The sequence below is a fragment of the Schistocerca serialis genome, chromosome 4 (genome assembly GCF_023864345.2).
Source record: "Schistocerca serialis cubense isolate TAMUIC-IGC-003099 chromosome 4, iqSchSeri2.2, whole genome shotgun sequence".
In the NCBI taxonomy this organism is placed as follows: Eukaryota; Metazoa; Arthropoda; class Insecta; order Orthoptera; family Acrididae; genus Schistocerca; species Schistocerca serialis.
This window is the reverse complement of record NC_064641.1, coordinates 491,343,875-491,357,731: the sequence shown is the minus strand read 5'-3', so window position 1 is coordinate 491,357,731 and position 13,857 is coordinate 491,343,875. Positions and strand designations below refer to the sequence as shown.

The 13,857-nt window shown below is 36.2% G+C and overlaps 1 protein-coding gene across 1 annotated transcript in view; it reads left to right on the top strand.

Annotated features, from left to right (window-relative positions):
- LOC126475207 (proliferation marker protein Ki-67-like) overlaps positions 1-13,619 on the top strand; it is an 81,770-nt gene extending 68,151 nt beyond the window's left edge. Inside the window, exons 10-11 of the mRNA XM_050102861.1 lie at positions 51-2,355; positions 9,458-13,619. Of these exons, the coding sequence (XP_049958818.1) occupies positions 51-2,355; positions 9,458-9,533 (2,381 nt within the window). The 3' untranslated portion in view covers positions 9,534-13,619. The remainder of the gene's footprint in view (positions 1-50; positions 2,356-9,457) is intronic.
- The last annotated feature ends 238 nt before the right edge of the window (positions 13,620-13,857 follow it).

Below are 13,857 nucleotides of genomic sequence, written 5' to 3'. Positions count from 1 at the left end.
GTCTCCTAGACAACAGAAATCCCCACAGAATGATCTCACCGATGTGAGAGGTGTGAAAAGGCTACTCCAGTCTCCTAGGCAACAGAAATCCCCACAGAATGATCTCACCGATGTGAGAGGTGTGAAAAGGTTACTTCAGTCTCCTAGGCAACAGAAATCTCCGCAAAATGATCTAACTGGTATGGAAGGTGTGAAAAGATTACTTCAATCGCCTAGGCAACAGAAATCTGTGCAGAATGATCTCACTTATGCAGGAGATGTGAAAGGGTTAGTTGAACCTGAGTCCCATAAAAATACTAACCCACCTCGAACTCGCAGGGGTAAAGTGCAAGTTAGTGGTGGAGATACTATGGTCTCAGATGAAAAGCAGCAGAAATCTGAAACAGCAAACAACTTGGAGCAGAGAGACTTACTTATTATGTCTAGTGCTGGGCACACATCACCTAATGTTACGAATGTACCTCAGACACGCAGGACTAGAAAACAAGCTGTCGCTAAGGAAATGATTAATAGTAATCTTCAGGCTTCGGCTGAGAGTACATCACTACCTAGGACCCACAGGGGAAAGAAGGTTACTGTTACAGTTTCAAAGTCAAGTGAAGAGGTGAAATCTCAATCTGTTGTGGAAACTGACATTTCTGTAGAAGTATGTGAACAAAACGACTTGTTTGTTCATCCCACCAAGCTTGCTTCATTAGACACTGCCTCTTCACCTAGAACTCGCAGGGGCAGAAAACAAATCATGAATAATAAAAAAGTTGGGGAGGAATTAGAGCAATTTCGTGATGTGTTGCAGAAGCATGAAGAGGATGTTTTAATTAAAACAAGTCAGCTTGTTTCAACTGTCGCTGTTTCTCCACTTAAAACTCGAAGGGGTAAAAAATATATTGAAAAAAGTAAAGAGCAGGATGAAGATCTGAAGTCAGTGTCTCATAGCAGCAAACTTAAACCTGAAGTAGAAACCCACAAATTGACACAAAATCAACAAGAAATGCAGTCTGTTAATGACGGTGAAACTGCTTCACTAAAAATACGTGGTGGTAACAGAGGAGATGTTTCCAAGCAGCAGAGGAAGAAAGCTGTAACTTCACTGAGTGGTAATAACAGTGCAGAATCAAGAGAGAGTGATACTTTGTCACCCAAGCCTCAACAGAAAAGAGTAATTTTTGCAGATGTATTACATGCATCTTCACCAAGTAACAGTCCTTCATCAAGGACACGTAGAGCTAAAAAGCAGGTAGTTAATGAGGAATCTGAAAAAAAAGGTGGTTTAAAAGCTGGCGACCAGTTATTGTCAGATGAGTGTGACAAACCAGTGGGTAAGCGTCACCAGAGAAAATTAGTGAATGCAGATAGTGTGGAATACAGCCCCTCAACTATTTCTGGCCAGTCCAGAACCCGAAAGGGAAGAAAATTTCATACTGCTACTGTGAGTGAGGAGTTGAAATTACCTTTCAAAACTCCAAGCCCCCGTGATTATAAAACAGATGGCACAACAGCTATAGCAGAATCGGAACAAAGTAAAGTAAGTGACAGTGTATTCATTGATTCTAATACTATCAGCCCACTGAAACCAAGGAGAGGTAGGAAAGCTGGAACCGTAACAGTTTCTTCCACTGCGGAAATGAGAGAGAGAACAGAAATAAATAGGAATCTTGATAAAAACATTGCAACATCTGTTGCTCACACGTTAGACACAGGTCTTGCTGACAACAGCACATGTGAGGTACCTGTCGTGGCTTCCTCAAAGAGAACATTACGTGGAAAAAAAGAAAATGTTACTCGGCTTGCTGCAACCACTGTACCTTCATCAGATAAAAGTGAAACTGAAGAGAGGAACAGTGTAAAAAGTACAAGAGCAGGTAGAAAACGTGCAGTAAATCTAGAGAATGGTTTTTCAGCTGTAAGTATACAAATAGGTTCTAGCAAAGATACAGCTATTATTGACAGTCCTCCACCTAAGAGGTCGCGGAGGGTCAGAATTCGTGGTGACATGGAAGAAGGGAAGCCATCTTCTCGTTCAGAGTTGATTGAGCTAAACAGTACACAGACAGAAACAGAATCCACAGACGACAGCATTGAAAAGCGGTTACATGGTCTTACTCACAAAACAAGGCAGGCTACAGTCTGTGATGCATCCAAAATTGTTGATCAACCAGATGAAGCTAGTGAAGAGAGAACTTCAAGCAGGAGACGTGGGGTGAGGCAGCACAAGAAAGAGACAAATAAAAATGAACTTGGAAATGGGCAAAGTACAGATGAAGCAGAGCAGAGAAGTACACGGAGTAAAAGGAAGCATGTTCAGGAGACTGGTGAAAGATCTCCGAGAAAGAAGAAAAACACACAATCTGATAGGTGAGTGCATGGCAGTAGCAGGTAATATAATTTGTAGCCCCCATTTCATTATTACCTCTGTGGTGGAATTGTGTTCTTTTTTTAAATAATGAAGCGTTATATATCCTTACTGTCTTCAGAATTAAACAATTTGTCATGTGGCACCACCTCGTTAAATTGAAAACGCGGTCATAAGTTAGAGAAACTAGGGTAAACCACACATTTATTGGCACTTTAAGATGATATTTGCAGGATAAATTATATATCCTCAACACTTACCTTGCTTGAAGTATAATTCTAACACACATCATTCTAGCATCTAAAGTAACATTGTACGACAACTACAAAAGTTTTATAATTTTTTCCATATGAAATAAATTACTTAAAAATATGTAAAATTTTACCAGTTAATGTCACAATTTGCCAGTAGTTAGCATCCACATTATACCAGTCATTGTCTCCCCCAATTTATATCTATCTTTATTATTATTTCTTTCTTTTCTCAGACGTTATGTCTGGTCAAAAATGGAAAGTGACGCGGACCTTGATCAAGCGTGACTTCCTTTTAACTGTACGGTATATGTTATATTGTATTTAGGAACTTTGGGGTAATTTAACATGTATCAATAATTACGGATTTCTGTAGTTGTATATACAAGTTTGGATGTAGCTGTATTGCATTGATGTACTGGTGGATATTGTATGGTATGACTCCTGTAGTTAATAGTATAATTGGTATAATGTCAACTTTATCCTGATGCCACATGTCCTCGACTTCCTCAGCCAGTTGGATGTATTTTTCAATTTTTTCTCCTGTTTTCTTTTGTATATTTGTTGTATTGGGTATGGATATTTCGTTTAGTTGTGTTAATTTCTTCTTTTTATTGGTGAGTATGATGTCAGGCTTGTTATGTGGTGTTGTTTTATCTGTTATAATGGTTCTGTTCCAGTATAATTTGTATTCATCATTCTCCAGTACATTTTGTGGTGCATACTTGTATGTGGGAACGTGTTGTTTTATAAGTTTATGTTGTAAAGCAAGCTGTTGATGTATTATTTTTGCTACATTGTAATGTCTTCTGGGGTATTCTGTATTTGCTAGTATTGTACATCCGCTTGTGATGTGATCTACTGTTTCTATTTGTTGTTTACAAAGTCTGCATTTATCTGTTGTGGTATTGGGATCTTTAATAATATGCTTGCTGTAATATCTGGTGTTTATTGTTTGATCCTGTATTGCAATCATGAATCCTTCCGTCTTACTGTATATATTGCCTTTTCTTAGCCATGTGTTGGATGTGTCTTGATCGATGTGTGGCTGTGTTAGATGATACGGGTGCTTGCCATGTAGTGTTTTCTTTTTCCAATTTACTTTCTTCGTATCTGTTGATGTTATGTGATCTAAAGGGTTGTAGAAGTGGTTATGAAATTGCAGTGGTGTAGCCGATGTATTTATATGAGTGATTGCTTTGTGTATTTTGCTAGTTTCTGCTCGTTCTATAAAGAATTTTCTTAAATTGTCTACCTGTCCATAATGTAGGTTTTTTATGTCGATAAATCCCCTTCCTCCTTCCTTTCTGCTTAATGTGAATCTTTCAGTTGCTGAATGTACGTGATGTATTCTATATTCGTGGCGTTGTGATCGTGTAAGTGTATTGAGTGCTTCTAGGTCTGTGTTACTCCATTTCACTACTCCAAATGAGTAGGTCAGTATTGGTATAGCATAAGTATTTATAGCTTTTGTCTTGTTTCTTGCTGTCAATTCTGTTTTCAATATTTTTGTTAGTCTTTGTCTATATTTTTCTTTCAGTTCTTCTTTAATATTTGTATTATCTATTCCTATTTTTTGTCTGTATCCTAGATATTTATAGGCATCTGTTTTTTCCATCGCTTCTATGCAGTCGCTGTGGTTATCCAATATGTAATCTTCTTGTTTAGTGTGTTTTCTCTTGACTATGCTATTTTTCTTACATTTGTCTGTTCCAAAAGCCATATTTATATCATTGCTGAATACTTCTGTTATCTGTAGTAATTGGTTGAGTTGTTGATTTGTTGCTGCCAGTAGTTTTAGATCATCCATGTATAGCAAATGTGTGATTTTGTGTGGGTATGTTCCAGTAATATTGTATCCATAATTTGTCTTATTTAGCATGTTGGATAGTGGATTCAGAGCAAGGCAGAACCAGAAAGGTCTTAATGAGTCTCCTTGGTATATTCCACGCTTTATCTGTATTGGCTGTAAACCATTACTCAATGATACATCCCTTACCTGTTTTTACTTATATTTCAATTATTTTAATATATAATGTTATCAATCACTTATTTATCTGTTAATGAACAAAAACAACAATATTATGTATAGCATGTATCCAAAAATATGTTGTTGTTGTTGTTGTTGTTGTTGTGGTCTTCAGTCCTGAGACTGGTTTGATGCAGCTCTCCGTGCTACTACATCCTGTGCAAGCTTCATCATCTCCCAGTACCTACCGCAACCTACATCCTTCTGAATCTGCTTAGTGTATTCATCTCTTGGTCTCCCCCTATGATTTTTACCCTCCACGCTGCCTTCCAATACTAAATTGGTGATCCCTTGATGCCTCAGAACATGTCCTACCAACTGATCCCTTCTTCTGGTCAAGTTGTGCCACAAACTTCTCTTCTCCCCAATCCTATTCAATACTTCCTCATTAGTTATGTGATCTACCCATCTAATCTTCAGCATTCTTCTGTAGCACCACATTTGAAAAGCTTCTATTCTCTTCTTGTCCAAACTATTTACCGTCCATGTTTCACTTCCATACATGGCTACACTCCATACGAATACTTTCAGAAGTAACTTCCTGACGCTTAAATCAATACTCGATGTTAACAAATTTCTCTTCTTCAGAAACACTTTCCTTGCCATTGCCAGTCTACATTTTATATCCTCTCTACTTCGTCCATCATCAGTTATTTTGCTCCCCAAATAGCACAACTCCTTTACTATTTTAAGTGTCTCATTTCCTAATCTAATACCCTCAGCATCACCCGACTTAACTCGACTACATTCCATTATCCTCGTTTTGCTTTTGTTGATGTTCATCTTATATCTTCCCTTCAAGACACTATCCATTCCGTTCAACTGCTCTTCCAAGTCCTTTGCTGTCTCTGACAGAATTACAATGTCATCGGCGAACCTCAAAGTTTTTATTTCTTCTCCATGGATTTTAATACCTACTCTAAATTTTTCTTTTGTTTCCTTTACTGCTTGCTCAATATAGAGACTGAATAACATCGGGGAGAGGCTACAACCCTGTCTCACTCCCTTCCCAACCACTGCTTCCCTTTCATGTCCCTCAACTCTTATAACTGCCATCTGGTTTCTGTACAAGTTGTAAATAGCCTTTCGCTCCCTGTATTTTACCCCTGCCACCTTTAGAATTTGAAAGAGGGTATTCCAGTCAACATTGTCAAAAGCTTTCTCTAAGTCTACAAATGCTAGAAACGTAGATTTGCCTTTCCTTAATCTTTCTTCTAAGATAAGTCGTAAGGTCAGTATTGCCTCACGTGTTCCAGTATTTCTACGGAATCCAAACTGATCTTCCCCGAGGTCGGCTTCTACTAGTTTTTCCATTCGTCTGTAAAGAATTCGTGTTAGTACTTTGCAGCTGTGGCTTATTAAACTGATTGTTCGGTAATTTTCACATCTGTCAACACCTGCTTTCTTTGGGATTGGAATTATTATATTCTTAAAAAAAATGTTATGTACAATAAATGAAATAAAGATGTAAACCTCTGGCTGATGAAGGGCACTGAGATAAGCCTTAAAACAGCCCGCCTTCTCCCCTCAGGAGAAGGAACAAAACTTGCTTAATGAAAAAAATAAATAAAAAAAAATTCCTCCTCTGTGCTCAGGATAGGCACTACCCATGGGATGTTTTGGTATATTTATTACTCTTGATCTGGGAATCCCATACATTCTGGACACTGCTTTGACTCTTTGACTGAGATGTCTTACTTTTCATCTTGGAGTGCTTTCTGAATGCTTTCTTCGCTGTACGAATCTTTTCACCTAGGACCCTTATTTCATTCAGTTTACTTATGTAATGAAGAAAAAGATGCAGAAAAATGTTAAAATCATTGCCCATTATTGATTAATAATTTTCCAGTTATTGGCACACAATTTTCTAGTTGTTGGCACTGTGCCATTTACTGGTTACAGTTATCATTTGAAGTTGCTGTTTAAACAGATACATTTATTTCCCATTCTTATCAAGATTAAAATGAACTTCACTGTGAAAGCTAATCAGTGCAAAATGCCAGTTGCTGGCACCTGGTGCCAATTATTAAGAGTTACAGGCTTTGCAAAATCCAGTTATTGGCACAGCTTAAACTTCTACACTTCTGAAGTTAGAATGTTGGAATTTATTCTAGTAACTCCACATTGATGGAAATATGGTATCATAATTTTGAAATATGAGATGTTCACACAGTTACAGCCCTTAATATACGGCAATATTTCTAAACTTCCTCTTAGAAAATCCTTTCTAGTACAGGGAAAATTCTAATAACCTTCATAGAAATGTCCTTGAAGAGAAAGCCACAAGATGATGACCATAAGAGAATGAAAATTACCTTAGAAGTGAAACATAAGATCATTGAAAAATGTAAATGCAGTGTGAGTGTTGCTGATTGAGCACACATGTGCAATCGGTCTACATAAACTATTAACACTATACCCAAGAACAAGGACAAGATAAGGACGTAGAGGCTTCAAAGGGAGTGACAAGAGTATCTAAACAGTGGTTTTATATTCTGGATGATGTCGAAAGGTTGCTCCTTGTATGGATAAATAAGAGCAATTTCAAGGTGACACTATTAACGAGAACATCATTTGGGAGAAGGTGAGAACAAGTTTTGCCGACCTTGTTACAAAGACACCAGAATCAACAGCAGCCGAAGAAGTGTTTAAGGGAAGCTGTGGGTGGTTCAAGAAGTTCAGAAAAACTGGTATCCACAGCATTGTGAGGTACAGCAAAGCAACAAAAAATTTAAGATTCAAAGTATTTGCAATTGCTGGCCAGTGCTTTCTCCCAGCTTAAGGACAACATACTAATCCTGCAGTGTATAAACTAGGGATCTTTTGAGGGGGCGGGTGGCATGAATTGATCCAATTTTGCACTTGTTCATATGATTGTAAGTGCTAGTCAGCTAGGTCGTGTCATAGATTGAGAAAGGTGGCGGTCAGAGGGAGGAATATTTGGAGAATACAGCAGGTGGGGTAGAACTTCCTATTTCCAAGTATGTTTTGATGGGATTTTCGATATGGGGCTATGCACTATCATGCTGGAAAACCATCTTTTCATGTCTTATCACTGTATTGTGGTAGTTTGTCTTTCAGTGCTCGGCTCAAACACATCAATTGCTTTTGATAACAATCTCCTGTGATTGTTCCCGTCAGTTGCAAAGCATCGAAAGCTTCCTCTCTTTCACAACCATGCCGATCTTAAATGTCAAAATCGCCGTTCTTCAAGAATGGAAACCATTTTCTGCAAAGTTCTGTCACTAACAGGTGTCTCATCATAGGTCTTACCCAGCTTCTTAGGAGCCTCAGCCACAGATTTCTTCATACCAAAGCAGAAAATTAAAGCCTCCCGCAGATGACTAGAATTGGGCTTGTAAGTTGACATATTCAGTCGAGAATAACTTTAAGATGCAATCAAAAATCAACTAATATTTTGTTTGCATTATGTTCTCAAATGCCTAAACTTACTGTATGACACGACCTATGACTCGTACCACTACTTTCCACTAATGCCATCTACAGCAAAAACGGCGGAAGCAGTCGCAAATAAATCTGTAGACAAAATAAATTTATCAAGACACAATTTCTGCCTCCAAACACCACTCATTTATTCTCGAGCAATGCTTTGAGTTGACTCTTGGAGAGTTTTGTAAATATCACTTAAATGTCTTTGTCTGCATTAAAATGTTTGCAAAGGCAAGGGAAAGGGTTAGAAAGAGAACTCTCACTTCTGCATGGAAGATGCTTTGGCCGGAGTGAGTTGTCGAATGTGACTCTGAGGCATTTGAGTCAGCACTTGTGGAGCCTGTAGGAGATTATGTGTCTTTGGCCAAGAGCACGGGTCTGAGAGATAACAGTATTGATGAGCTTGTAGATCATCTCAGCCAAGAAATGACCACAGAAGAACTTATGGAGTTGCAGTATGTCTCACAGCATGATGTTGTGGAGAGGAGTTCTGAGGAGGAGACAGTAACAGCAAACAGGAATCTTCTGGCTCAATAGTAAAAATGCTGAAAGCATGGGTCTCTGTTGCTTCGTTCATTGAAAATCATCATCCCAATAAAATAGTGGTGATACGCGCAACAAATTCATATGACTATACTGCTGTGTTGCATTTTTTGTCAAGTGTTGAAGCATTGGTAGAAACAAGTATATATAGGTAGCTCCCTAGTAAGAGTTACTTACGTATCATGAATAATAAAGTACATAATACTGTATGTATAATTTTCTTTGAATAAATGGCATCAATAAGAGAGAACGTTTAGGGCTTTTTTGCATGGAATGCATTATTGTATTGTACATTAATTTATATGGGATAAATTGTTTCACTTAACGAGTATTTTGCTCTAAGAGTGAGAGTCCGGAATGACGTGCTTGCTATGCGAGGTTCCACTGTAAATGGTATTTAAGGATCTTAGTTATTAGTTTTGATAGTTGGTGTGAAATAAATGCATAAGGTAATTGGTATCAAATTAATGACTAAATTATTAATTTTGAAATTCATCATTATTTTATTGCAAGTTTCAGTTGAAGGATATTAATTAATTAACTACATTGATCTATCTCAGCAGTAGACAGTAGGTATGTGCCTAAATTCAATGATACAGGTTTCATGCTGTCAGACATATTGCGACTTATGTAATTAATTGATTGATTAATAATTTAAGAACATCTGATAAATCATTTGGCAGTAATTGCTGAGTGCGTGGTGTTTTCTGTCTTAAGATATTTGATTTATTACAGTGACAACATTAGTTATTTTTTGTATGTGTGGATGTTAAAATTCGTATTTTTAAAAGAAATTTCACATAACTAACATGTATGCATGTTGTGTTGCAGATTATTGGATGTCTCTTCAGAACCCAGAGTTGTCTCACCTAGAGCAACAAGACAACGTAGAAATCGTCGCACGTGACCTTCCTTGGCCTTCTGTTCCAGTACAAATATACATGAGTGACCTAACCTCTATGGTGGTTTTTTTTTTTTTTTTAATTGTCAATTCAGATTATATTTTAAATACGACAATAGGTTTATTTCTGTGTAACAGATGTAGTTATATAACAAACTGTACATACATTAGTAGGTTGTAGCTAGTATTGTGGAATTTTTGTTTTAATAATAAGAGCTAGACCATTGGGGTATTATTTTTACTTCCCATGGATTATTGTACTCTTGTAATGACTGTCGTGTGTTATTAACCCTCAATAGTCATCCATTTTAAGTATTAGTCGAGGCTAAATACCTCGAGCGTACTTCAGCTGACTTTAAATTTTATTTGAAAAGTTATTGGATTTGAATATAATTTTAAGTGTTAAAGATCTCACTCAAAACATATATTTTGAATGCAAGCTAGAGAGAAGATACCCACCAATACAGCTAATATTTTGTCATGGAGTATAGCCTTTTCCAAACTAAATATTGCATAGTAGTTCAATTGTAATAAGTTTTTTAATATTACTTTAATATATAAGAACCATAGATGATTTAGAGAATTGTAATATTTTAAAGTGAAATAAGAACTTCCATTTTCACTTATTTTTAAAAATACTGTAGCTGTTTCTTCTTCTTAACCATATTCTCTAATTGTTAATAGGCGCTGTCTTGGAGATCTAATTTAAACTGACTGTTCTGCTATTGTCACCTGTCCTACAAGCACACCATTGTAGAATTCAAAAGTAGTATTTCAGTTTTATTCACAATTTCTTCTATAATGTAGAGCATTGTATAAAAGACTTAATTGTCTTTCCACTTTGGTTTATTCACATTTTGTAATGACTGTAATCACGTGTAAACTAATTGTTATTAATTTATATTTCCTCCATGTTTCCAAATTTTTCTGTTTAGAATTGTGTGTGAACTTTGCTACTTTCACTGGCAGATATTTTAACTATTACAGTTGGCATATGCTATGCTGTGTGTCCAGCTCCTATTCCCATGTTTTTGTTTCATCTATCTTCACTGGTTCATTATTATACATAACAAATATTTTAGCCAAATTTGGCATCTTGTAAGAGGTTTTGCCATTCTTGGGAAATGTGAACTCTTTAGTCAACCAGAGATATTAGATTTCTTTTATCAGCAGATCATCACTTATAAAGGGAACGTATTAATTGAAGATTGAACAGAGTATTGCATACCATTTTCATATTACATGCAGTGTTTTTAGAAATGTGGATGGGTGAGAAGGTCCTTACACACCACACAATTTAAAACTGTACTTCATTGAAGTATGTAATTAAGTTTAATGTTGGGTGTATCACACAGTCTTGTATGGTGCAATGTCTTTTTATATAACAACATTGTAATGTATTGGTTTTGTATCTCCGGCATAAATCAGTGTTACTGAATTAATGATGCACTACTTCCAAGAGTTTAAAAGTAGTTGTAAGTTTACATATAGCATTGTTAAATTTAAAAATCCAAAAGGGTGTAAATATTGTAGGTATTTATTGCCACAGTGAGACATTAGTTTCACTATCATCTTAAAGTAAAGTGCAGACATATTGTGTTTATGTGGAAATAGGTGCAAGGAATTTTGAGAAAATTTGAAACACAATAACTTGGTTGCTTGCACAGTTACATACGTGAAGGGATCGGAGAGATAGTCTTAAGCCACATGTAACTAGTTTTGATATACAGCAACAGTCCATGTTCCCTGGACAGCTATAAATGTTCAGTACAAAATAGAAATCTTCTTGGTTTTGTACATAATAGTTTATTAGTAAGGTGTGTAGTAAAATACTCGACTCAATGCATTGTAATTATATTGAATCATTTTACTTAAGATATAGTCAGTAGTGGCTTATTACTTTATCTCCCAGAAAAGAATGTAGAATGCAAAATATGAATTTGTAAGGAATTATTTTGAACTACACTAAAAACAGTGACCAGTGTATATAATTTTTACATATTTATATATGTGCAAAGGTCCTTCGGATTAATAAATTATTTTAGTGACTTAGCTACATCAAGAGAGTTCCTCTAACTCATAATTGTTCACATTATTTCCAATAGATGACTGAAAGAAGTGTTAGTTTGCTGCAGATATGTACGCCATGAGAGATAGTACACCATAATTTTTTTCCTGCATAATCAGAAGTGGCTCTCTATATTTTACTGCCAGCTGAAATGGGTATGGTTCAGCAAGCCTTCATTTCTTTTCCTCATAATACGGATATCCACTGATGCAAGGGCTCCTTTGTCAGAATAGCAGTGCTCCACACTTTGGTTGAATAGCTTCACTGAAATGAATGAGATCTACGAATGTGAGTAAGGTGTGTTTAGAGATTGCCTTAAGATTATCCAACACCCAGACGTCTTAGATTTGGCACTTTGGTCAGAATGAAATTTTTTATTGTATTTTACTACCACAACTTCATTGCAGACACAATCACAATCACAATTGCAAAAGAGTCTAGTGTGCCCTGCCACAGGACAGTAATGGTGGGCAGATTTAAATCTTTTGGTAACAACGAGAGAGACTTCCGAAGCACAAAAGCCCAAATTCTTTCTCTACTCCTTGCTGTTACCTGATTATGTGGAAATGTTTTGTTAGAGGATTAGTTAACTTCAAATATTTTATCCAGCAGCTCTGAACTTCATCTGAACCCCTTTATCTTTCTCACTCCATAGAAATACATATCCCTTTCTGATCCACAGTTGTGGATACTGCAATCTCTCCATACTATAATCTTGTCAAATGCTAGATCAACTGTTTGGATGTGGGAACATGTAGTGTTTAACTGTAAAACCCATCGTAATTTACACATTACATTCTTCAATCTTCTTGCCTGTTCTGTAACCCAAGAACCCTTGAGAAAGCTTCCTTGCAAATCATGCCTTTCATTCCATATATCTTAATGTTATTTAAAAATTTAAGAACTGTAGATTACACTTTGTGGGTAATCCTTTTTGGAATAGCTATGAAAGAAAGATAAAATAGAATGAAATAAAATTACTCATAAAATACTAGTCAATTTATCTGTATAAAACAAACTTTCACATTTGATACCATACTTATGCAACTTGTCAGGTAAGTATTCTGGGCGTTAAAATTTTCTGTATCCAAACAGAATAAAAAAATATTTTCTTCTTTCCCATGTAGTTTTATGTAGCACTTGGTCCAGCAGGTACACGAACTTCCGAAAGAGGTTCCATGGACAGTCTTATTTTGAAAACCCACACCACTGACCAATTTGAGATTTGACTGCCCCCCCCCCCCCCCCTTTCAAAACAAATACTTCAGTGTTTAGCTTTTCCTGAATATTTAGGTTTGTGACATGATTCTTCGTTCACAGTACTTATTCCATGCTGTAAAAAGAACAAAATAGTCTCAGAACTTCGTTGAGATAGTTGTAAGGCACACAAAATACTGCTAAAATGGCATTCATGAAAAATATTTGTGTTATTAAAACTATATTATTACAGCATTAAGTAGTCTTTGAAGTATGCCCATAAAATTTTCCCACTACCACAAAAAACGCATTCAAATGTGTGAACAACATTAGAACAACAATGATTACCAGTAAATACTAGTACATACAGAAATGTTATGAGCTGGAACTGTAGCTCAATGGATGCCAGGATTCATCACTGTCAGTATCAAAATGACCACATTAGTTTCCACTACTCTCATTGGCAACTATTCGTTAAATATGTGAACAAGGTTCAGATGCTCCTGAGCTAGCTGCCATTTTGCTGTGATAAGTCTGTCTTCTAAAAATACCACCAGATGGTAAAGTACAAAACTTCACTGCCATTTCCTGCCATCTGTTGCAAAAAGACTAAGCTTTTTTGAGAAAATATGGGTATTTTTAAAAATGTCATTGCATGGAAAAACTCAATTTTGAAAAAATTGTGGCTTAAGACAGTCTCTTTGACCCCTTCATATTTTTGATTGGTGTGTGTACTAGTAACGTGTAGTGCAATCTGAAGATGCTGACAAATTGTGTAAATAAAAAATTTTAATAGTTATTTTATTCATTAAAATTTGTCTTGTTAAGATGTGTGTTAACGATTTCATGACACCCTGTTTAATCAGTCATTAATTGCAACATGTTCCATTTGTTCAATAACTGGCAGAGCAGATAAGCATATTACCAAATCAAGAATTCATTGGTCAACACATTTGATCATTCTGCAGTTGGTCTATAGACAGTGATATTGCAGTAGCTGTATAAATGTACATTTTGCGGGGTTACATTGATAGCATGTTACTAGTATTGTATCAAATGCTTCCT